Below are 22,805 nucleotides of genomic sequence, written 5' to 3' on the forward strand. Positions count from 1 at the left end.
TGGCGTTTCTTATATTCCCACACTTAAATTCAAGCCTAAATCGTGGTTTCTTATATTCCCACAGTTAAATTCAAGCCTAAATCATGCCACATTTGGAAAGCTTTGGTCAACTATTGGGATATTGCCTTTAGCAACTTGGTATGATCTGTCAACGATGGGAATTACCAGGTTTTGGACTGACAAATGAATCGCTGGCCGTGATTCTCTTGAGTCCTTGGTGTTAAATGGTGTCCCTCAACTTGAAAGAATATTTCCAATTTTGGCTTACTCTACTCCATAATTTTTTAGATAATCCAAACAAAACAATTTATTTATAAAATATTTTTTTACTTTACATATCTGAATATAAATTTATTTTTAAAAACACGCAAATAATAAAAATATTAACTTTATTTTTTTATTTTATGTTACAATATTTATTTCTTTATAAAAAAGGTTAAAATATGTTCTCTTTTTCTATAAAATTACCCAAGTTTAAATTTAGTTTATAAAAAAATTGTTTATTTTTCATATGTAAAATTATAATTTACTAGTTTTGGGCCTAAAACTACACTTGAATAATTTTAAACTTAAGTGACATTATTTTAATTTAAAAATGTAACTTTTGCGTGTTAAAAATCACCATTGAATAAAAAATGCAAGAATCAAAACACAATTCACGGTTAAAAATTATCAAAATTAAAAAAAAAAACTAGTAAAAAATCCCCAAATTGAAAAATCATGTTAAAAATTTCAAATTCAAGCCCAAATCAAGCTCAACAGCCACAAAACCAACTTATCAAAGTTCTTTTTTTTTTTTTGTTTACATTAATAGAACAACCAGATTTTATATGAACTAGAAACAAAATGGGAACTAAAATGAAATTTCTCAAAGAACTGAAAGGGCGACTCGACTGGTAGAAGAGGCATGGTGCTTCGCGGGGGAGTCATGGAGAAACAAGCGACGAGAAGGAGAGGTTGGATACGGGCGTTTTGGGTTTGGATCTGGACGGAGTTTCCACGGAGCGAGGAAGCATGTGAAATTCTTGGTCAGGTTTTGAGGTTAAGTTGGATAATGGCGGATGCTTAGGGAAAGCGTGCGCTGAACATGTCGAGTGTGAGGGCGGTGTCGGTGGAGCGACACTGGTTGAGAGGGGAGGTGAAGGTGTGGTTTGCTACGGTGGTGGGCGGCGGAGAGAGGGGGTCAACGATTGAGGTGGTGTTGTGCAACGTGACTGTCACTTTCGAGGGCAAGATGCAAGTGAGGGAAGTGTGTGCAGATGAAGGATATGGATGGAAGGAGAAGGCAGTGTTGGATGAGGCAACAGAGGGAGTAACCAACAAGAGAGTGACACGTAAAAATAAACTAACACGTGTTGCACAATCCACTGACATGTATGTTCGGATAAAATGGAACCTAACTTTAAACCCAAAAAACCACATATTTTAATTATGACAAAAAATAGAATTTTTAACAAATTTTAGAAAAAAGAAAGGAAAAAGTGGGTAATCCTATTCCCTATGGCTGGTGCGACTTGCGAGGTGTAGACATGATGTGATGTGATGAATTGAGGGGAATCCATTGAAGAGGCGAGGCGAGTTAATCAGAAATCAGAATGCACTTGAGCGAGAACGAAGGGATAGAGGGGAAGGCCTTCGTGGTCACCGGTGGACTGGGATTCGTAGGATCTGCTCTCTGCTTGGAGCTCATCCGAAGAGGTGCTAGAGAGGTGCGAGCCTTTGACCTCCGCCTCTCTTCTCCATGGTCGCGTCCTCTCAAGGTCAAGGGAGTCCTTTGCGTCCAAGGTTAGCCTGCGTCAATTTCATTTCTTGTTTTTAGTATTTATTTATTTAATTAACTTTTCTGCTTCTGCGGTCGACTGAACAACCTAAACAAAGGGGATGTTGCCCGCAAAGAAGACGTGGAAAGGGTCCTCCGCGGTTCCGACTGCGTATTCCACCTTGCGGCCTTCGGAATGTCAGGCAAAGAGATGCTCCAATTTGGTCGCATTGATGAAGTCAACATAAATGGGACTTGCCATGTTATCGATGCTTGCCTCCACCTCGGCATCAAAAGGCTTGTCTACTGTAGCACAAACAATGTTGTCTTTGGCGGTCAACAGATCATCAACGGGAATGAGACATTGCCCTATTTCCCAATTGATCACCATGTCGATCCATATGGCCGCAGTAAATCAATTGCTGAACAGTTGGTTCTTAAGAACAATGCCCGTACTCTCAAGTAAGTCTCACACTCACTATTGTTATGTGATTTGATTTTAGAACTAGTCTGTAGTAACTGTCTTCAATTTAATGATACCCTCCACATCAAGGAACGACTCCGGGAATCGTCTTTACACTTGTGCTGTTCGTCCAGCTGCAATCTATGGACCGGGTGAAGACAGGCACCTTCCAAGGATCGTAACCTTGGCAAAGTTGGGTCTCCTTTTGTTCAGAATTGGCGACCAAACTGTAAAGTCAGATTGGCTTTTTGTGGATAACCTTGTCCTTGCTCTTATATTGGCGAGTATGGGACTTTTGGATGACAATCTTAGCAAGGGGAAACGTCCTGTTGCTGCTGGCCAGGCCTACTTTATATCTGATGGTACTCGATTTGTTAATGTTTCTACTAACAAAGTTACAAGCTATGCTGAAGGCTGAGTTCTGAGTGACTCTTCTCTTCGTTTTTCAGGCTCCCCAGTCAATTCTTTTGAATTCCTGCACCCTCTACTTAGGAGTTTGGATTATGAACTGCCAAAGACTTCCCTACCGGTCGACCGTGCTCTTGTTCTCAGCAGGATTTGCTGGGCTGTTTATACAATCCTATATCCATGGCTCAATCGGTGGTGGCTTCCACAGCCATTCATCCTTCCCTCTGAAGTACACAAGGTCAGTCAGTCCGTCCTTTTCTCTAATTCTAGCTAGCTACTAGCTAGCTTAATTGGAGCCTTCTCAGGTTGCATGCTTGAAAATTAGTAGCCCATGTGTTTGAAATGAGGATGCATAAATGACAGAGTAACTATCATGATTTGTGAATGCTATATTATGTACTTCCATATTTGTTTTTTCAACAGGTGGGAGTGACCCATTATTTCTCTTATCTTAAAGCCAAAGAGGAGATTGGCTATTTTCCCATGGTGACCTCGCGAGAGGGGATGGCTTTGACCATATCTTACTGGCAAGAGAGGAAACGAACAACTCTGGATGGACCAACAATCTACGCGTGGTTGTTTTGTGTCATTGGAATGATCTCACTGTTTTGTGGTGCTTTCTTACCTGACATAGGGATCATGTCCCTTCTCAGAGCTACATGTCTATTTGTCTTTCGGTCAATGTGGGTGACAAGGTTGGTGTTTCTTCTGGCTACAGCTGCACATATTGCTGAGGCCATTTATGCTTGGTACCTGGCTAAGAGGATGGATCCTGCCAATGCAAGAGGATGGTTTTGGCAAACTTTTGCTCTTGGGATGTTTTCGTTGCGTTTACTATTGAAAAGAGCAAGGAAATAGGTAAGCTTTTGCAGATTACTTGTACAATTACAGTACAGGTTAGGAAATCAATACTGTTTTCTGTCCATTGCATGACAAATGCAAACTACCATTACCAATAATATATTCCACTATCTAGCGCTATGAGATTCTTAGCATTGGCCTTGTTAAAACTAGTCCATCATAGTGGAAGATGTCGTCTTTTATGATCAGCCTCAGTTTTTAAAATCATTGTTGCATTATTTTTAGGAGCCCCAAAAATAAAAACTTGTCCATCATACACCGTTGAATGCAATTTATTGGATATATTAATATTAAGTTGAAGAGCTAGAATTAAATCAATGACTGAATACATGTCGCAAGCGAGAGATTGGAGTTTTTCCTAATTACTCGGACAAAATATATAAATTTGGTGATTCTGAAGAGTGATTTCCAACTAATATAATGCTTGAGAAAAATCCTAGTAGAGGAATGGATCCTTCACCATGCGTCCTCGTCTATTGAAGACCTTGGACCATCCCATGTCGTTGTCCTTCACGAGCGACAGGAAAAAAAATCCGATATTACATATTTCAATTTTTTTAAATTAGTTTGTTAGATTCATTTTTTTGTTCAATTTTTACTTCGTTTATGATTTTTTTAACAAGTTTTATAGTTTTCATATATATGAATTTAATAGGACTAGTTTTATGTTCCTAATTAGTCAAATAAATGTTTAAAATTGTTTTAGAAATATCATTTTGACTCACTTTGAAAACATGAAGAATTATTTGAACTTTTTTTAAAAAAATAAAGGATTGAAGTAAATATAATCGAAAATATAAAGACTAAAAAATTTATATTATTTAGAATTTCGTTCCTATTGTCTTGAAACTTATTTTGTTTTATCATAGTTGGTTACTTGCCTGTAAAATTGATTCTCAAATTCATCGATCGGCATTATCATTAATGGTAATGGTTTATAATTTTTGTTTTTCATAATATTAGGAACTAAAATCGTGATTAGAATTCTCAAGTTTTTTTTCTTTCTTATGGACTAAACCTAATAACTAAAATGGATCATAGATATTATTATTTTTTAAAAATGGTCATATTTTGCCTTAAATCTTCAAAGAGAAAGCTTTATGACAATAATATTATACTCAATCACCCATAATTATCTCATGTGAGAATATTTGTTGTTTTAAACAACAAAAAAAAAGTGGTCCTATTACCTTGAAACCTTTATCACAATTCTTTAATTGCCATGAAAAATAGTCTCTCAATTTCATGTAACATTTTTTTTTTTTAGCAAAATGAGTTATTATAGCCAATCTTATCGGTGGATCATCGACTTAGTTAAGTATTGAATAAAAAAATTACTAGTTAAATCACATGAACATGTTGTATAAAAATTAATTTTGTTAAACAAATACTAAAAATAATCTTTAGTATAATAGTCAGTTTAGGCTATATTTAATCAAACTAACTAAAAAGTTAACTAAAGGAATGTAAAATTATATAAATGATAAAAATAATAATTTTTTATCTTAAATAGAAACAAATTAAAAAGGAAATCTAACAAATATTTAAGGGTAAAAATAAAATAAATATAAAAATATAGGACATTTTAAAAAATATTACTTTAAATAGCGCTTTAAAATACATTAGAAACTACTAGTAAAAAGAATTAAAAATTAACTAAAATATTTTATGAAATACTTAATTTTATTATTTGAAGGATTAAAATGAAGATTCATTCTTTTACTTGCCATAAATATATTAATTTTATTTTGTGCACTAAAACTTTGTAAAATACTCTTCCTCTAAACTCATATATAAAACAAAAATAACTACTTTCCACTAATTAAGAAATTAGTTATCATTTAATTTTATTAATCTCAATTTTCAAATAAAAAAAATAAGGTTATTCCTAAATTTTTTTATTGGAATTTTTTATACAATCTAAGGATGTTTTATGAATTATTTTAATAGCATTTTTGGATTACAATTATTTTTCTAGAATCAATTCAAAATCAAGTTAGTTGAAAGCCAAAACAACAAGTCGTTTTAATTTTTTTCAATCTTTCACTGGGATTTTGATACCAAAATCAATTTTGGAAACTATAAAATGACCATCCTACTCTAATTAATAATCAAGAATGGTTAACCAGGATGATAAAACGACCGTCCTAATAATCAAGAGTGGTTAATGAGGATAATATTGGCGGATTTCCAAGGTACTGTAACTAGTTAAACGGAGTGAATTTCATTACAATGACACGTAAAGCACCCAACTAGAAAACATAGAAGTAACTATGAAATGAATCGCAAGACGCAAGGCAACTGCATAATTCCATGAATATGAAAAACAGAAAAAGTTCATCGTCCCAAAACGTATTACGACAATCAAGGTTTTGTTATTATGCTTTAGGTGTGTGTTATATGAACTTTAGGTCCTCCATACCTTTGAACTTCATGTTTTAAATGACCATCCTTCCCTGCTAATCTAATCATGAATTGTTAATCAGTTCAGTATACTAGTTGGTGGGGATTTCTAAGGCTTCTAGTTAGTAAGAAAAACTGAGGGGATTTCATTAGAATGGCACGCACGAAAACACCTTGATTTCATTAGAATGACTAAAAAACATAGAAGTAATAATGAAATAAATCCCAAGGGCAATCAATCCATAATCGTCCTAAAACGGATAGGGATACACGCTCGAGAAGCATAGAGTAAATTGGTAGTCATAAAATTCTACGTCCAAATATTGGGGATCAATTTGTTCGTTCTAAAGGCTACGTCCAAAATCTTGGGGATCTCAATTTGTTATTTCTAAATGTAATGACACGAAAGCACCTTGATATTTTTCATTAGAATGATTAAAAAACATAGAAGTAATAATGAAATAAATCCCAAGGGCTATCCATAATCGTCCTAAAACGGATCAGGATACACGCTCGAGAGAAGCATAGAGTAAATTGGTAGTCATAAAATTCTACGTCCAATCTTGGATCAATTTGTTCTTTCTTTTAAAGGTAATGACACGAAAACACCTTGATATTTTTCATTAGAATGATTAAAGAACATAGAAGTAACTATGAAATAAATCCCAAGGGCAATCACTCCATAATCGTCCTAAAACGGATTAGAATACACGCTCGAGAGAAGCATAGAGTAAATTGGTAGTCATAAAATTCTACGTCCAAATATTGGATCAATTTGTTCTTTCTAAAGGTGCCTCTTGTCCAGGTCATCAAAGTATACATGTTCCATTGCTTTCTTGGCAGAAATCCTCTTGGAAGGTTCATATTTCAACATTTGCTGAAAAGAAAGAGAAAAATATTATTTCAACATTTGCTGAAAAGAAAGAGAAAAATATAATAATGAAATAAAAAAACAACAGGATCTACATGCCAGATGACAGTTAGTTTAGGAGCAACTTACAGATAGCAAATCCAGTCCAAGCTCATCTAAACTTGGAACAGCCGTTGATAGACTTTGAGGGTTCCATTGAGGATATTCGTGCCAGTTCATTAGTTTACTCACGCCTGGCCACACATCTTCATTGGGAGTACCCAATAGCCTGCACTAACAGGGTACAAGTATAAACAAGATGAAGCAAACTAAACAGGTGACACACACACAATGCGTTAACATATATCATAGCGTCACCTGAATATATGCAGGAGTTGTTGCAGCTCGGAATCACCAGGAAAGAGTGCTTGTTTGGTTACAAGTTCGGCTGCAATTGAGATGCAAATAACGCTGGTAAACCCTCAATATCACATACACTTGAGATGGCAAATAACATTAGTAAACCCTCAACCTCACATACAATTGAGATGCAAATAGCATTAGTAAACAACCTCACATACACTAGAGATGGCAAATAACAGTAGTAAACCCTCAGTCTCACATACACCAGAGATGGCAAATAACAGTAGTAAACCCTCAGTCTCACATACACTAGAGATGCAAATAACATTAGTAAATTCTCAACCTGACATACACTAGAGATGGCAAATAACATTAGTAAATCCTCAACCTGACATACACTAGAGATGGCAAATAACATTAGTATACCCTCAGCCTCACATACAATGGAGATGGCAAATAACATTAGTAAACCCCCAACCTCACATACACTAGAGATGGCAAATAACATTAGTAAACCCTCTCACATACACTTGAGATGGCAAATAACATTAGTAAACCCTCAGCCTCACATGCAAACATGAAATGCCACATGGTTGTTTAATCAAGATCCTTATCCTTACCAAATATGCAGCCAACGGACCACATGTCCACCGCCATTGAGTAATGGGTAGCACCCAAGAGGACTTCAGGAGCTCTATACCACAGGGTTAGTATCTGAAAAGAAAAGAGGTATTAACAAAGGCAGAGGAAAGCAAAAGAAAAAGATTCAAGTGATCTCTCTTTGTCTTTTTTACCTCATGTGTATATTTCTTAATTGGCACGGTAAATGCTCGAGCGAGTCCAAGATCAGCAATTTTAAGCATCATGGTTTTTCGGTCCATCAAGAGATTGTGAGGCTTCAAGTCCCTAAATAAAGATTAAAGATCCAGTTCAAATCGGAAGGATGGTGTGAGAGAAATGAAAGGGAATTAGGGTTAACTACATACCTGTGCAAGATCCCATGACCGTGGCAGAAAGCAACGCCCTTGCAAAGCTGGTACATCAAGCTCTGCAACCAAATTGACAAAAAAAGATGAACAAAGAAGAAGCGAATATTGAATATAGATGGACAGATAGAAAGAATTACTTTGATGATATGGGGAGGAATGGTTTCCCCAGATTGACGGAAAGAGCGTATGAATTTCTTGAGATCGGTGTCCATGTACTCAAATACCAAGTAGAGCACTGTCTTCCCTTCCTTGTTCTGACCTTGTTTGACATCCATTAACCTAACGACATGGGGATCGCGAGAGAGCATTCGCAGAATGGAAACCTCACGGAGAGTGGTGGGAGGGACACCTTCTTCGTCCTCGTGGAGACGAGTCTTCTTCAGAGCCACGATCTTCCCAGTTGCCTTCTCTCTTGCTCTGTACACCTTCCCATATGTCCCTTCTCCCACCTTTTCAAGCTTCTCGAATGCCTCCTTCGCCGATAACACTCCTGTCTTCTCCATTTCTCTCTCTCTCTCAATTGCATCCTTCGCTCTTCAATTCAATATAAAGGCCGTTGCAACATTTTTTAATATAATAAATAAATCAGAAATTTAATCGTTGAGCAACGGACACTTGCTTTTTGAATTTCAAATCCCGCTCCCCTCCCCCTCCTCAACAGCAAATAGTATTTTTTCTTTTTGTTTCCGGCAAAATATATCCATTCCTATTTTGGGTAACTATAAATGTCATATAATAATGTTATATTAAATATTATACGTATTAAATTACTATTTTAAATTTTTAAGAATAAAAATAAAAAGAAAAGTATTAACTAGATATATTTGAAATTGTTAAGCAATATATATAATATATAAAAATTCAGATTTCATTATAGCAGCAGAAGAATGGTACATTTATATAGTCCTAAGAAGGTCAATCAATGCATCAAGGGATTTTCTTCTTAAATCTTTTACACCCTATATTTTTTCAAAATTTTCAAAATTATTGTTGCTAAAATCCGTATGAATCATATTAATTTCAAATCCTTATCACCAAAAATATTTATAAAAAATTAAAAAATATATTTTTTAATTTGTTTTTAATAAATTTAGTTATAATTTTTTTATAATTATTACATTAAGTAAATTTTTGTTTTTGTCCTTATTGTAATTAATTTTAATCTAATAATGTTTTTGTGCATATATAAATTTTAAATAAAAATCATAAGTTTAATAAAAATTTATATATGTAAAAAAATACATTATTAAATTAAAATTATCACTAAATTTATTATGTAAACTTATATGCGCATTAAATATACATTATAAATTTTAGTGTTATATATAATAATATTAATTATTTTATAACATAATTGTTTTATTAGTTCATTTAGTTAAAGCGTCGTGCTAATAACGTGAAAGTCATATATTCAAGACATGGATGGACCATTCTGTATGATTCGACGATGTATCAGAAGTAATTTTAGAAAATTTAAAAAAGTGTTAGGTGTAGAAAACTTCTATTAACTATTCAAGTATCAACATCATATTACTCTAAAACAAAGTAAAATAAAACTACACATATTTAGCTCCAACCAATAAAATCCTTAAATCATTTTATTTTCTTTCTTTTGGGCCTCATTTGGCCCATCCTATCATTTCATTTGATGGCCTCAAGAGAACTTTGTGCTACACTACTCCTAAAAACTAAAGAGAAAGCTAAAAGATAAACATTCATATTCTCTTGATGATTCATTACACATCACATACCCTATGTTAAATAAGAGCTCACAAGAAATATCAACCATACAAGTGGAAATATCTAACAATTTTAGGAAAATAAGATAAAACTAAATAACACCAAAGGATAATATCTAAGACATTTAATTCATAAGTCACCTATTTGGGCCTCTCAAGGCCCATCCTATCAGAGGATAGGAGACTAGCAGAAAGGGAGTCATAGTTCCAACAATCTTGCAGTGTGATGAAAGAAGTGAGAATGAAAAAGATTGAAGACCTTCTTGAAAATCTGACAGAGTTCTCTAACAAAGGTATAGTTGGGTGGAATGCATTAGGCAACTTAGAAAATGGAGGACACAGAGATGGGGTAGAGGCAGGTAGGTGAATTGACTCAAAAGAAGGCTGTTGAAGGAAATTAGAGATTCTTTTATTCATTGGAATTAATGCCAATGATTGGATTAACCAGGTTGAGAAGTATTTTCAGTTGAGATTCTTTTATTCATTGGAATTAATGCCATACATAGATACTCCCATGGAAATGCATGGATCTTGGGCTCTTACATCTCAACTAGATGAAGAAACAAAGAAAATGGCTTGGGCAACAGAGGAAGGATGAGGGACACAATTGGAATTTCAAAAGTTTGATCATTGTTTTGATCTCATGGACCAAGTCCCAACCAGATTGAAACTGCTTCTTTCCTAACATAAAAGGTTAGAAGTAGCAAGAGATAGTGGAGGACTTTAAGGATCATCATTCTAACATTTGCAATAGTTCAATTCTGAATGACGCCTTGGGTTCTTGTTAGCCATGCAATTGCAAACATTGATGCTCTATTATAGGGCTAAAAATATAAGAGAAGACAAAGCATTGGAAGAGATTGGAAACACTCACTTGTTTGTGTTTGACCCAGGAGGGGTAAAGACTATTTTGGGCCGCAAGGTAGGCATTGACTTGATCATGAAGATTTACTGAGTTGGAACTCGATGGAACTTTGTTTGTAGCTGTCATCACTATTCACCTCAAGGAGAAGGTGAATGTTTAGGGGGGAAGATGGGAGTATTGTTAAGTAACCCCCAATAGTAGTTAGTTACAATAGGTTAATTAGTTACCTATCTTATAGTCATAACTTATATTAGTAAGATAGTTTGGAGAAGGCATGTTGCCTATAAATAAGAAAAAGGGTTGAGAGGGGGGGAATCTTATCATTTAGGGAAGGTTTGTACTCTTAGAGACTAGAGAGTGGGGAAAGGTCATGATCTCTTGAATACCTTGAGCACTAATGTAATTCATCACTGGCTCTGTTATTAGAGAGTTGTACTAGAAGATAATTAAGAGACACAGAGAGCTCAAGCTGTCATTTCATTACATGATTATTATTCTCACTATTGCTTGTGGGTCCAAATTTTATGCTTATTTCGTTAAACATTCACTAATTTTCAGCTTTTGGTATGGAGAAGATGGGCCTCCTTGGCTTGGTTCTATTTCATATAAATACCCATCATATCTTACTGGGGAAATGCCCGGGGATTACGATTTTGACATTGTTGGGCTTGGCCAGGATCCTGTGGAATTGTAGAAATACTTCAAGTATGTCATATTTTGAATTTTTTTAATGGAAGCCATTATGCATGTGTTATTGTTGCTTGTCATGCATGATCATTTTTCATATGATGAAATGTTTGATTTTTATTTACTTATGTATATTCTACACCTATACAAAATATAAAAAATGTTAATTCTTATGATATACCGTGGACAATAATTTCCCATTTTTTTCTAAATAGTTTATCAATAATGTGAAGTGACTGTTTTCAAAATTTTGACAGAACATATTATATAAAATGAATATGTTTATTAATACTATATTTATCTTGTGTGAATCTTTGTATATGATCATTTAAACCTCTTTTATCCATAAGCTTTGAGATATTGCATGCTCGGTGGGTTACGCTTGCATTTGTCAGTGCTGTGATTCCTAAAATATTAAACCTATTGGGAGCCGTTCACTTTGTAGAACCTGTGTGGTGGCGTGCTGGTTATTCAAAGCTCAAGGTTAGTATGTCTTGTCTCTTTAACCATCTTTCGTGCAGTCTTGTTTGTCAATTTGTTGAGTTTTATCACTCAAAAGTTTGTGCTATTAGGTATACAATTATTCTTCATTACCCACTCCTTAAATCTATTAATTAATTAATTAATTGAAAATGTTGGTCACCAATTTGTTCTCCATTAAGGTGCAGATGCTCTAGACATGGCTAAATGGCAAGTGAATATTCCCGTATGTCCTCATAAATTTCTTTAAAGTTAAAAACATTGATTATAGATTTTGGCATATTTTGTATCTTGTAATAGTTTGTTTGATCTTGTTTTTTTCTTGCCTCATTGGCCATGTGTGTTGTTATTGATGATGATAACAACAATAATACTAATATCATCATTAATAATAATAATAGTTGCATGCTCTCACTTGGTAACTGTTGGATAATTAATGCTCTCACAAATAAAATTACCCACACCTACAAAGGATCATGAGAATACAACAAAGATTATATTGTATGAAAAATAATAATAAACACAAAAATTTAACATAGTTCGACACCTCTTGCCTACATCCATGAAATCGTCTCAAAAGTATTTCATTATCACAAAAATGATTACAAGATTGTAACCCATCCCAAATAGTATATCACTCTACAAATCCGAGTACCTCACTCAATGGTTATAAGAAATGATAACACTCTCATACAAAGACATTTTTCTCTCAACAAAGTGACTTTGTTTCACAATCTTTTTTCTTATACACTCTCTCTTCATGTGTTGTGTTTCTCTACTAATTCTCTTCTCTATTTATAGTGAAGATTGTCACCAACTATAATAAATAAGCTCTCTTGGAAGTTGAAACAAAAACAATTTTCAATGCATCTATTCAACTAAGGTTCATCTAGTAAAATAAAACCTTTTACTTTGCATTTAAGCTACCTAAACCTCAGTGATAAAATCCAATTCTCAATATGCATGCACCTTATCTTTTGGTTTGAGGCTCTACAATTCTCCCCCTCAAGCCAAAAGAGAAATATCATTCAATCAATTAGAAAGTGAACAAACTCCCACTCCAACAAAAGTATCTCACAACACTTTCACAACATTAGAAAACTTTACTTTCTTCTTCACTTTGCTATCATGATTCCTCTTTAAGGCTTGACCATCCAAATAACAAAGATTACCTTTATTTTTCTGTCCTCGCAACACCAAATGTCTCACCTTATACACCTTGCATCCCCACTTTGAATCAACATACTTATACCCTTGTGATGTCATCTCTCCTATAGAAATCATATTGACAACAACAGAAGGTACAAACCTCACATTTGAGAAAGTTTGAATAGCACCATCATGGAGTTTTATCCTCATGCTCCATATGCCTTCAACCTTCATTTTTCCACCATTCCTTAACTTGAAATGACTGAATTCTCCATCGGTTTTCAAAGTGTCAAACATCTCTCGATCTCTACAAATATGTTTGAGGCAGCAAAATCCATCACCCATTTTGGTTTAGAAACCTCATCATTTGTTGCCAAAAACACATTACTTTCATCTTCAACACTTTTTACTGCATTAGCTTGGGAGTTGGCACCATCTTTGTTCATATCTCTTAATTTCTTAAAGTCCCTTTTCATTTGTTTGCACCTCACTTGCACATGACCATTCTCACCATAATAGTAACATCGAATGTCACTCAGATCTCGTTGTGGACGCGATTGTGATTTTGATATTCCTCTTAGACCATCATGTCTCCTTGAATCATTTCTCCCTCACTCAGACTCCACCACAGCTATTGCATTGTGTTCATCATCAACATTTTTAGTTCTCATCATTTTCTTTAAGAGCAGTTGTCACCTCATCCAAATTCAAAGTTGATCTTCCCACAAGCAACGTTTGAACCAAAGCTTTGAAGGACCTTAGCAGTAAGGCCAACAACAACAACGCTTGCTCCTCATCAGAGAGTTTATCATCTACATGCAACAATTGACTTACTAGTTTATTGAACTTGTTGATGTGGTCATGAAGATCTCCTCTCATCTCCATTTTGAGTTTATACAACTCCGTCTTCAAACAAAGACGATTGGTTAGTGACTTTGACACATAGATATTCTCGAGCTTCTCCCACAAGGCCTTCGGTGTTGTCTCCTTCAACAGTTGTGTTTTATCTCGGGAGCAAGGGCTAATTGAATCGTGCTTATAGCCTTCCTTTGGATCTTAGTTCACTCGATTTCATTTATAGAAGCCGACCTTTCATCTTCTAACACCTGATCAAGGCCTTGCTGCACCAAAAGGTCTTGAATAGTATTATACCAAATCATAAAATTTATTTTTTCATCAAACAACGATATCTCAAACTTTTGTGTGTTCCTGGGCATAGCCCTAATACCACTGTTGGGTAATCAATGCTCTAAAAAAAATTACTCACACCCACAAAAAATTGTGAGAACACAACAAAGATTACACCGTAGGATAAATAATAACAAATATAAAAATTTAACGTAGTTCAACACCTCTTGCCTACATCCACGGAACCGTCTCAAAAAGTATTTCACTATCACAAAAAGGATTGCAAGATTGTAACCCACCCCAAATAGTGTATTACTCTACAAATCCGAGTACCTCACTCAATTGTTAGAGGAAATGATAATACTCTCACATAATAATGTGAATGTATGTATACATGATTTTGATGATGTCAAAAGAAGAATCAAACAAGGCCGCTTCAAAAGATAAGCATTTGCTTCAAGATTAATTCAAGATTGCTTCAACAAACAAAGCCTTGTTTCAAGATTTATTAAAGATCAAGTCTTGCCTCAAAACAAAGTGTTTCAAAGTCATGAAAGACTCTGGTAATTGATTACCAGAAAGTGTAATCGATTACCAGAAGGGAAGAATGAAAAAGAGCTATTGAAAAGGGTTTGAATTTGAATTTTGAACATGTAATCTTAAACATGTAAAAATAATGGTAATAAATGTAATTGACACTTCCTTGCTTATGAGTTTTTCAATTTTCAGATACTCTAGATTACCTTCGCATCCAAGGTCTTCACCTTGCTGGAAGTCAGGGAGCGGTCGTGATTGCTATTTGCCAAGCACTCCAATAATGGTAATGCTTGTATCCCCTATATACCTCCGTGAGCTTTGTTAACATTTATTTCTTGTACTTATAAAATATAACATTTATTTCTTGCGATATTTGCCTTCCGTTGGTTTTTAGCTCGAGTGTACTAAGTGGTGACGTGGTGTAGCATATATATGATTTCAGATTTGCAACCAGGTTGTACTGGATGAACTTTTCCATTTTAATTCTACAAATGGATCATGGTCTGTAATCCTTCATATGTCAAGAGACATAACATAATGCAACTATAGAATTTGAAAGTTAAATTCCTCTCCTATACATTTTATATTGGCTAAAATCAAAAGTTTCAAATAATCGGAGCTGCTTTACTACACAACTTGTTTTTTTTGGACAGTCATTGACGTCTGCAAATGATGGCATTTATACTAATTAGAGATTCTTAAACAGGTTGGACCAGAATATGCTAGATATGTGGGACTGAGGCATTGAAGCCTCTAGGAATATATCTGCCTTTGTGATATAAATTATCCTGGAGGAGCTTTGTTTGATCCCTTGAATCTGTCCAACGATCCTGAAGCTTTTGAAGAGCTGAAGGTAAAAGAAGTAAAAAATGGAAGCCTTATTGATCACATCTCTGATCCTTTCCACAACAATTTGCTGGGCTCCCTCAACTTCATTAAAATAGTCATGTAATATCAGAAGGGGATTTACATCCATTCGGTTGCTCTTTTCTACGTTTTGCTGAGGGAATTCTGGTCAGAATGGTATAGCCATCAGCCATGTACACTTCGCATTCTATAGTCAAATCTCTGTATAAAAAGATACTAATTCTTAAGAACTACTAATAATTATGTCATTCTATTCCTAAAAACACCACAATTACGTCACTCAATCCTAATTCTAGTTTACGCTCAATTTCCTATTTGCAATGTCAAGCCTAGCCCAATTTCAATAGTTCTTTGTTGATATTTTTGTATATATTTCAAAAAGTTAAAGTCTCGTTAATTAATTTTATTAATATCTGTTAGTTTTTCTAATATGGATTTAATTTACATTAAAACATGATTTTAATTTTCATTAATATGCAATTTTATTTATATCCTTATTTGAAAAACTGACCGAAATTTTTTCGAAAACTCTCCTTCTCTCTATCTTGATTCTTTTGAGTTCTTGGATTTATATATATATATATATATATATATATATTGCTACTTTTGTTGTCCAAGTCCCAACAAAAGTTGGGAGGAGTCTCTTAAATCCTGAAAATTTATCCGTGATTAAGTCCTTGACATTATTGATTTAGGTTAGACCAAATCACAACCTTCTCTCGAACTCATGTAATCAATTGATCACATGCGAATTAGCATCAAATGTGCCATTAGTAAAAGAAATCCAATTAAATGGTCTTAAAATGGCTATGATTGGTATCTTAAGCTCTTCAGATTGTTATAGCACAATTCTCATTTGGTGGTTACTAGTCGAAATTTTTACCTTGGGTGAAATTCTAATGTCCTATTTTACTGTTTCCCCGTTTGTAATGTTCAATGATGATGAGAAACTGTTTTAAAATAATTGAATGAAGTTAATTTGCGAGAGAAAATGAACTCAAAGGAGAAAATGAGTTTGAGGATGTAATTATTCTTCCTACCTAATCTTTTAGGTCATTAACATTGTCTAAAATATTTAATAATTTTAGTAATGATTAGTTTTTGTTAAAAAATCTAAATGATCACTTTTATTGAAGTCTCTCCACTTTTATTTTTTCATTTAGAAAAACTCAAATTCAAAATTTTATTTAAGTCAATTCCACTTAAACCTATAACACATTGATCCTGCAATATCTGGGGAGAGAAAATGAATTCTATGTTTAAATTTTTGGTAACTAAATCATTTTAATGATCACCAAAAATAATTTAAAACAATATAATGAAGCATAGCACTCCTTGATGATTTGATAGATATTGATATTCCTTCTTTATAAATGAGTGATTATATTTTAACAATTACAATTTTAAACCCTCAATCAACATATATTTTAACAATTAAAATTTTAAACCCTCAATCAACATCTCTTTTTTCTCTCTATTTCTCTGTCTCACTTCCTATCACATTATATCATCAATCACTTCATTTTTTCTTTTTGCTACGACTCAAGGTTATCAAAGAAGCATATTTCTGCATGTGGTCACCGGTTCAAATATTATAATAATTGTACATTTTCAATAAATTATCATTTTGACAACAGATACTGCGGGAAGAGAATAATTAAATCCTCAAACTCATTCCCGCTTTTACGAATCAAGAAAAATCCAAATCCAGCCAAAACAGACTTTTTTTTAATTACCATGCCTACACCAATGCGCTAAAAAGAGTTGAGGTTTGTGTAAAGTTTGTATGCCCTATAAGTCGGAACATATGCAGGTTGATACACTGCCCGTTGTTTAAAATCAAACTTCATTCACTTCAAACATTAATCTGAACTCGCTTGAAGAACGAGACTACAATCATTGATCAGTAAGATCTGGTCAAACACCATCGGTTAGATCTAAGTTAGGTCATTCCATCTATTAGACAACCCCAAGTAAAGAGTTTCTTTTTCTTTTCTTTTTTTTAAACAAAGCTACAAATTAATACACAGATAACATACAATCTGTTCTCAACTGATTAATTCTTAGTGTCATAAATCACATTCCCTTTCCTTCTCGTAAGCTTCTTCCTCTCCTATAGTCAACCTCAGCATCAGAGCATGATAACCCCATCTGATATTTCCTGCAGATTCTGGAAGATTCCATTTTTGAGAATATATCCTCATCATCTACGAGAGTACGTTTCTCTGGTGTACTTAATCCAGAGTTGTTGCTACAATGCCCTTGTGATGTATGATCTGACATGCAAGAAAGACCATATTTGCTTACAAGTAGATAAAGAAAACGGCATGAAAAAAGTAGAAGCAAAGACGGAACATCCTACTCCTTAAAATGCATACAATCACTCTCACAAAATTACCCTCCATCTTTTCCAGATAATAAACAAATATGAACAAAGCGTTACATCTCATCGGACAAAAAAAATTATAACCTTAACCCATTAAAAGTACAGTACAGCACGTCGCACCAAGGCTCTAGTTATAGACCATATTTTCTTTTTTTATTTCCATGATTTCTCAAGATGCAAGGAAACAGATCAACATTTAGACCAAGTATTTACAGCATACCTTCACATCCTGGACATATAGGGGCCTGATTGTGTGCTTCCTTGCCTACTGGACCTGGATCTGATCTAAGACTTCTCAGACTCTGCAATGCCACCTGCGTCTCCTGAGCTTTGAATCCTTTCATTAATGAAGGCTCTATGCTTTCTTCCATTGTTGACTTGTCAGAAGCAAATGGCATCATGGTAAATGAGTCCTCCATTACATCAGAAATTTCCACATATTGACTGGTAGATATAATCTCATCTGCGCTGAAACCAAAGGATGCTCGGTAAGCTTCTATTTCTTCCACATCTTGCTTAGGACTTCTAGCATGCCTACTCTGATGTCCATTTCCGCCATTAGATTGAACATCTGAATCTTTTGAAACACTTAATCTCCCACCATTATGAGGAAATGGAGGATTTTGGTCCAAATAGAATTGTGCATAGGTAGCAGGGCAAAAGAAATTTGTATCTTGTGATGCCATAGTGACACCATTTGTGTCATGCCCTGACACCCTCCCAGACCCAGTTCTCTGATACTTTCCATTCTCGGGAGATAGTGATGAATCCCACTGTGGACGGAACTCTCGTTCAGGAAAAGAAGATGATAAACAGTCACCCGAGTTCCTTGATATTGGAGATATAAGGCTACTGGCAGGACTTCCAGGGTAGAGTGAATATGTAGCTTGAAGATCATTTGCAGTGATGTAGTTACCCTTGTCACTGTTTTTGAGATCCACTGAAGATGAGAGAAAATGAGCAAAAGGTACATCTGGGGAAGAGGGAGTCGTTAAATGAGCCAACTCAGGTGGAGGAGTGAGAGGTGCAGTAGATGGTTCAGTAGTGAAATTTGAAAAGACTGGAGGAGACACCAGCTGCATTTCATGAGCATATGGTCCTGTGGCATACATTGTAGATGAAGGACCACCAGGTGAGTTAGCAGATAAGGATAAGAAACAACTAGGTGATTGTGCAGTGGAAGGAAGGGCAGAATGTGTGAAGGATGCTGGTGAAGAAGGTGGGGCTAAGAGAGAAGGAGCTAGTCCTGTGGCTTGATTGGTCAACCCAATCACTTGAGGTCCATTTGGCTGAGAGGCTGGCCCACTACTGTCAGGAATGCGAGATGCAGGTACAATGCGCTTCCCACCTTTCTGTGAATTAAAACAAGAAAATGCACCCCAACATCCTCCCCATCTCTTTCGCTGTCAATGCAAGTGAAGCAATACAGATTACTCAAAGGAAAAAGGAGATCAATAACAGGTAGATCCGAAATGAAACAATGACTATTGATAATTCTTTTTGAAATTTTAAATATTTAACAAGAATCCAACCTCCCAAACATCAATAAATATTTCGTCATATTGTTACATAACCTTTAGGCATGCCAAGATAAAAGCTTACACTTGGTAATCACAACATATCTTTCATGATCTAAGTTTTTATGTGCGATATTTTTTATTTTATGAAAACTGTTAAAGGGATATCTAAATTAACATCACATACATTCCAAAGTTAAGTGACCCAATGTCCTTATGGCTACTTGATTCTAGTAATCTCACCCTTAATTTATACGCAACAATTTGGCTGTTAGATTTTTCTGGAGTTTTTATTTATTTCCCCTTCAATTTTTAACCTGCTATCCTAGTCACCGGTAGTTTCTCCTTTATAGATCCAATTGTAAATCTAAAACTCCCTAAGGTTAAGTCCTTCACTTGGAAATTATAGTTAATACATTAGCACAAATTACATGCTCCACTTCCAAAATTCTTAAACTACACACAGCGCTTTCTCCTAATGAGCATCAAGTGGCACAGTTGTAAGGCAGAAACCCAGGAGTAATTTCTCATGATACATTTGAAGGGTTTGGGCAGGAAAAAGGAGGCTATGATCATATGGCAATGGAAATTTCTGCAGCCCTTCAGTGCATTCAGTCAGAAAGAAACAAATGCCATATTTTCAAAGGTCTCTCTACCCTTACTTCTGATGTTATAGGGTTTTGTTTTTGGCTTTTCTTGCATACGAAATAAACAGAGGGATTGGAAAGCTTTATCGGTTTTTTTTAGCCATTTTCATTTGGGTTTGAACTTGGCTGGTTTTTTTTTCTCTTCTTTGTTTCAATTAATACCCTCTTCTTTTATCAACAACCCTATCCTATTTATTCCACCAATCTTATGCAAAGCATCAACCTATTTAATTTCTATAAAATGCTCAATCCAAGTACCATACAGTATAACATTGATAAATGGGCATACTATCTAAGTAGTAAATCTGGATGGCGAAAGCAGGACAGCAGATAGCGGGATGACAGCAATTCTGAATCTTTTTATTACTCTCATTATTTAATTTATTATATTATATGTTATGCTTTATTTAGTTTTTTATTACTATTATTATTTAGTTAATTATCCTATCTTGTTTAATATTACTGCTTATAGTTGAAATTAAAGAAGAAGGCTATAATTGTTACTAGTTTATCATATTACATATTATGCTTTATTTAGTTTACTAATTATATGTTATAATTCCTGAAAATACTAAAAAAGAAAAATAAGAGAAGTTAAACTGGATTCAAACTGAAGTCCAACAAACCAAAACAAAAATCTTGACACAATTCTCAAATCTAATTTAGATGCAGAAAATAATTCCTGAAAATACAAGCAGTGTGTTCAAGCCAAATAAATTACAGAGCAGTATAGTAATGAGGATAATAGTGGGTACTTCCTAATAAATGTTAAAAGCATAAGATTCTTCTAGTTTCAATCTACATCATATATACTTATGAACAAATATATAAACCATATAGCAGTACTGGTCCACCATTTCATGCCTGAACAAAATTAGGCGTTCATCTGACATAACATACATCTCACATAGAGATTTACCATATCCACATGGGCAAGTTGTCAAACTCAAGATTGTACATAAACTCATGGACTCGACTAGAAAACTAACAAGAGTTTACCTAATATAAAAAATAATATTAAAAGTTCTATAATGACATATATGCAAAACAAAATACTATTAAACACAACAATAATTCAACACTTCAACTTCATAATAAAGCTAAGAAGCAAACCACAATAATAAAGTATGATAATACATTAGTACTAAATAAAATCAAACTACATAAATAACCAATCATATACAAACTAAAAAACATAAGTTAATTAAGTCAAAACATTTAAAAAAGGAGTTAAATTTTTCTAATCATTTGAGACCCGATAAAACAATGTCACTCAGGGGTCAATCGAGGGCAAAAAATATATTTGATTCCAGACTCACCAACTCTTCTTGACTCAGAATTTATCCAAGTTTATCAGAAAAAGAGTTTGACAACGAGCTAGTTCGCTTTCTCTAACTAGAATCGTAAAATCATATAAGTTCAAGAGTTACTTGAGAGTTTGCCAAACTTATCCACATGGGAATCCAGGCTATTAGGTCTTGACACAAACCCACACACACAAAAGAAGAAAAAAAGAGAGGGAAAATAGTTATTACTAGTAGGGGTTTTACTTTCTTATTTATATTGCATATGAATTATGAGACCCTTCAACATAAAGAGCTTTTCAAAATCAAGGTTTACATAACAGAACATAGCATAAAGACAAGCGTGTATGTATGTGATACTATGGATCCAGATTTTGACTGAAAAATTGAAATAAAACAGAAAAAAGAAAAGACCGATTGCTCGAAGAGAAGTAAAGTATACCACACTTTGTGGGGTAAGATTTGAAAACTAATAGTTTAGCCATCAGATCCGTCCAAGTTTAGTTCGGGCGGGTTTGAAATGACTCACTAGGTTTCGGAAAGTGGGAATTATTTGTCGTCCATAATGTTCTCGAAGAGTAACAGATGCAAGTGAAAAGCAATGGCTGGCGCCCAACATGTAAACAAAGTTACAAACGCAACCAATTATCATCATTTGACGTGAGATCTGGGTGCTTAAATAGTGAAAACAGCAGCAATAAATAAACATCAACCGAAAACAAAGAAAATTGGTGTTAGGGTATCTACTAGAGACCTCAGATCTAACACCAAAAACCCTTGTCTCGGTTGCAAATAATGTATAGAAATGAAATTTGTAAAGAGTAATAGAAGGATGCATGAGATTGAGAGAGAGACTGAGAAAGATACCCTTTCGTGCAGAGGAAATCGATTTTGCTCGGACCCCATTAGATTAGATAGTAGCTGTTGCACTCCACTGCCAGAACAGTCAGGTCAGGTGTAAACCCAGATCCTTCTCACATTTCTTCTTCACAAGCTGACACGGCATGGACTTCTAACTTCTTCTTGATGTGAGGAGAGAGGGAGGGACAATATTAATTAATTAATTTATGGCAGCAATCAAAGGACAAAGAAAGACAAAAGCGAAAAAGATTCAAGTGTGTGATGAAGATAGAGAAAAAGGGACGGAGAGGCAGGGACTAGGGCGATACTTTATATCATTAATTACTGAAAAAACACGCATACTGTCCGCATCAAATTAAAGAGTTTAATTATCCAAACAATTTTATTTTATACGGTTAAATCATCTACAGGCATATCAATTAGTTGAACTTAACAAAATGTACTTAACATTATTTCTAATATTTGCATTAATTAGTATGTGAATGATTTAATATTAATTTTAATATATTAATTATTTATGTCAAATAATTTGATTTCTTAGT

The 22,805-nt window shown here is 34.4% G+C and overlaps 3 protein-coding genes and 1 pseudogene across 3 annotated transcripts; 2 read left to right on the top strand and 2 right to left on the bottom strand.

Annotated features, from left to right (window-relative positions):
- Positions 1-1,424: 1,424 nt before the first annotated feature.
- On the top strand, positions 1,425-3,785 carry LOC114384893 (short-chain dehydrogenase/reductase family 42E member 1-like). The gene is made up of 5 exons (XM_028344719.1): positions 1,425-1,785; positions 1,879-2,221; positions 2,313-2,584; positions 2,672-2,868; positions 3,054-3,785. The coding sequence occupies exons 1-5, from the start codon at positions 1,596-1,598 to the stop codon at positions 3,486-3,488; spliced, it is 1,437 nt and encodes a 478-aa protein (XP_028200520.1). The 5' UTR covers positions 1,425-1,595; the 3' UTR covers positions 3,489-3,785.
- A 2,507-nt stretch (positions 3,786-6,292) lies between these two features.
- On the bottom strand, positions 6,293-8,634 carry LOC114383341 (cyclin-dependent kinase B2-2-like). Its single transcript, XM_028342997.1, has 7 exons — positions 8,234-8,634; positions 8,094-8,155; positions 7,902-8,013; positions 7,728-7,821; positions 7,123-7,192; positions 6,895-7,033; positions 6,293-6,771 (listed from the first exon to the last, which is right to left on the bottom strand). The coding sequence occupies exons 1-7, from the start codon at positions 8,597-8,599 to the stop codon at positions 6,679-6,681; spliced, it is 936 nt and encodes a 311-aa protein (XP_028198798.1). The 5' UTR covers positions 8,600-8,634; the 3' UTR covers positions 6,293-6,678.
- A 1,442-nt stretch (positions 8,635-10,076) lies between these two features.
- Positions 10,077-15,633, top strand: LOC114384199 (annotated as a pseudogene).
- A 1,744-nt stretch (positions 15,634-17,377) lies between these two features.
- LOC114384766 (uncharacterized protein At1g76660-like) lies at positions 17,378-22,553 on the bottom strand. The gene is made up of 3 exons (XM_028344551.1): positions 22,270-22,553; positions 18,155-19,337; positions 17,378-17,824 (listed from the first exon to the last, which is right to left on the bottom strand). The coding sequence occupies exons 1-3, from the start codon at positions 22,306-22,308 to the stop codon at positions 17,625-17,627; spliced, it is 1,422 nt and encodes a 473-aa protein (XP_028200352.1). The 5' UTR covers positions 22,309-22,553; the 3' UTR covers positions 17,378-17,624.
- Between the last annotated feature and the right edge of the window lie 252 nt (positions 22,554-22,805).

The sequence above is a fragment of the Glycine soja genome, chromosome 14 (assembly GCF_004193775.1).
Source record: "Glycine soja cultivar W05 chromosome 14, ASM419377v2, whole genome shotgun sequence".
Taxonomy (NCBI): Eukaryota; Viridiplantae; Streptophyta; class Magnoliopsida; order Fabales; family Fabaceae; genus Glycine; species Glycine soja.

What these genes read in the sequence shown, in the direction of transcription:
- LOC114384893 (XM_028344719.1), top strand. Translation starts at nt 1,596, where the DNA reads ATGCACTTGAGCGAGAACGAAGGGATAGAGGGGAAGGCCTTCGTGGTC. An exon ending in GGGAGTCCTTTGCGTCCAAG is followed by an intron (nt 1,786 to 1,878) that starts GTTAGCCTGCGT and finishes ACCTAAACAAAG; the next exon opens with GGGATGTTGCCCGCAAAGAA. An exon ending in TTCCCTCTGAAGTACACAAG is followed by an intron (nt 2,869 to 3,053) that starts GTCAGTCAGTCC and finishes TTTTTTCAACAG; the next exon opens with GTGGGAGTGACCCATTATTT.
- LOC114383341 (XM_028342997.1), bottom strand. Translation starts at nt 8,599, where the DNA reads ATGGAGAAGACAGGAGTGTTATCGGCGAAGGAGGCATTCGAGAAGCTT. An exon ending in TTCCTCCCCATATCATCAAA is followed by an intron (nt 8,156 to 8,233) that starts GTAATTCTTTCT and finishes ATTTGGTTGCAG; the next exon opens with AGCTTGATGTACCAGCTTTG. An exon ending in CAACTCCTGCATATATTCAG is followed by an intron (nt 7,034 to 7,122) that starts GTGACGCTATGA and finishes CTGTTAGTGCAG; the next exon opens with GCTATTGGGTACTCCCAATG.
- LOC114384766 (XM_028344551.1), bottom strand. Translation starts at nt 22,308, where the DNA reads ATGGGGTCCGAGCAAAATCGATTTCCTCTGCACGAAAGG. An exon ending in GATTTCCTCTGCACGAAAGG is followed by an intron (nt 19,338 to 22,269) that starts GTATCTTTCTCA and finishes TTGCATTGACAG; the next exon opens with CGAAAGAGATGGGGAGGATG. An exon ending in TATATGTCCAGGATGTGAAG is followed by an intron (nt 17,825 to 18,154) that starts GTATGCTGTAAA and finishes CTTGCATGTCAG; the next exon opens with ATCATACATCACAAGGGCAT.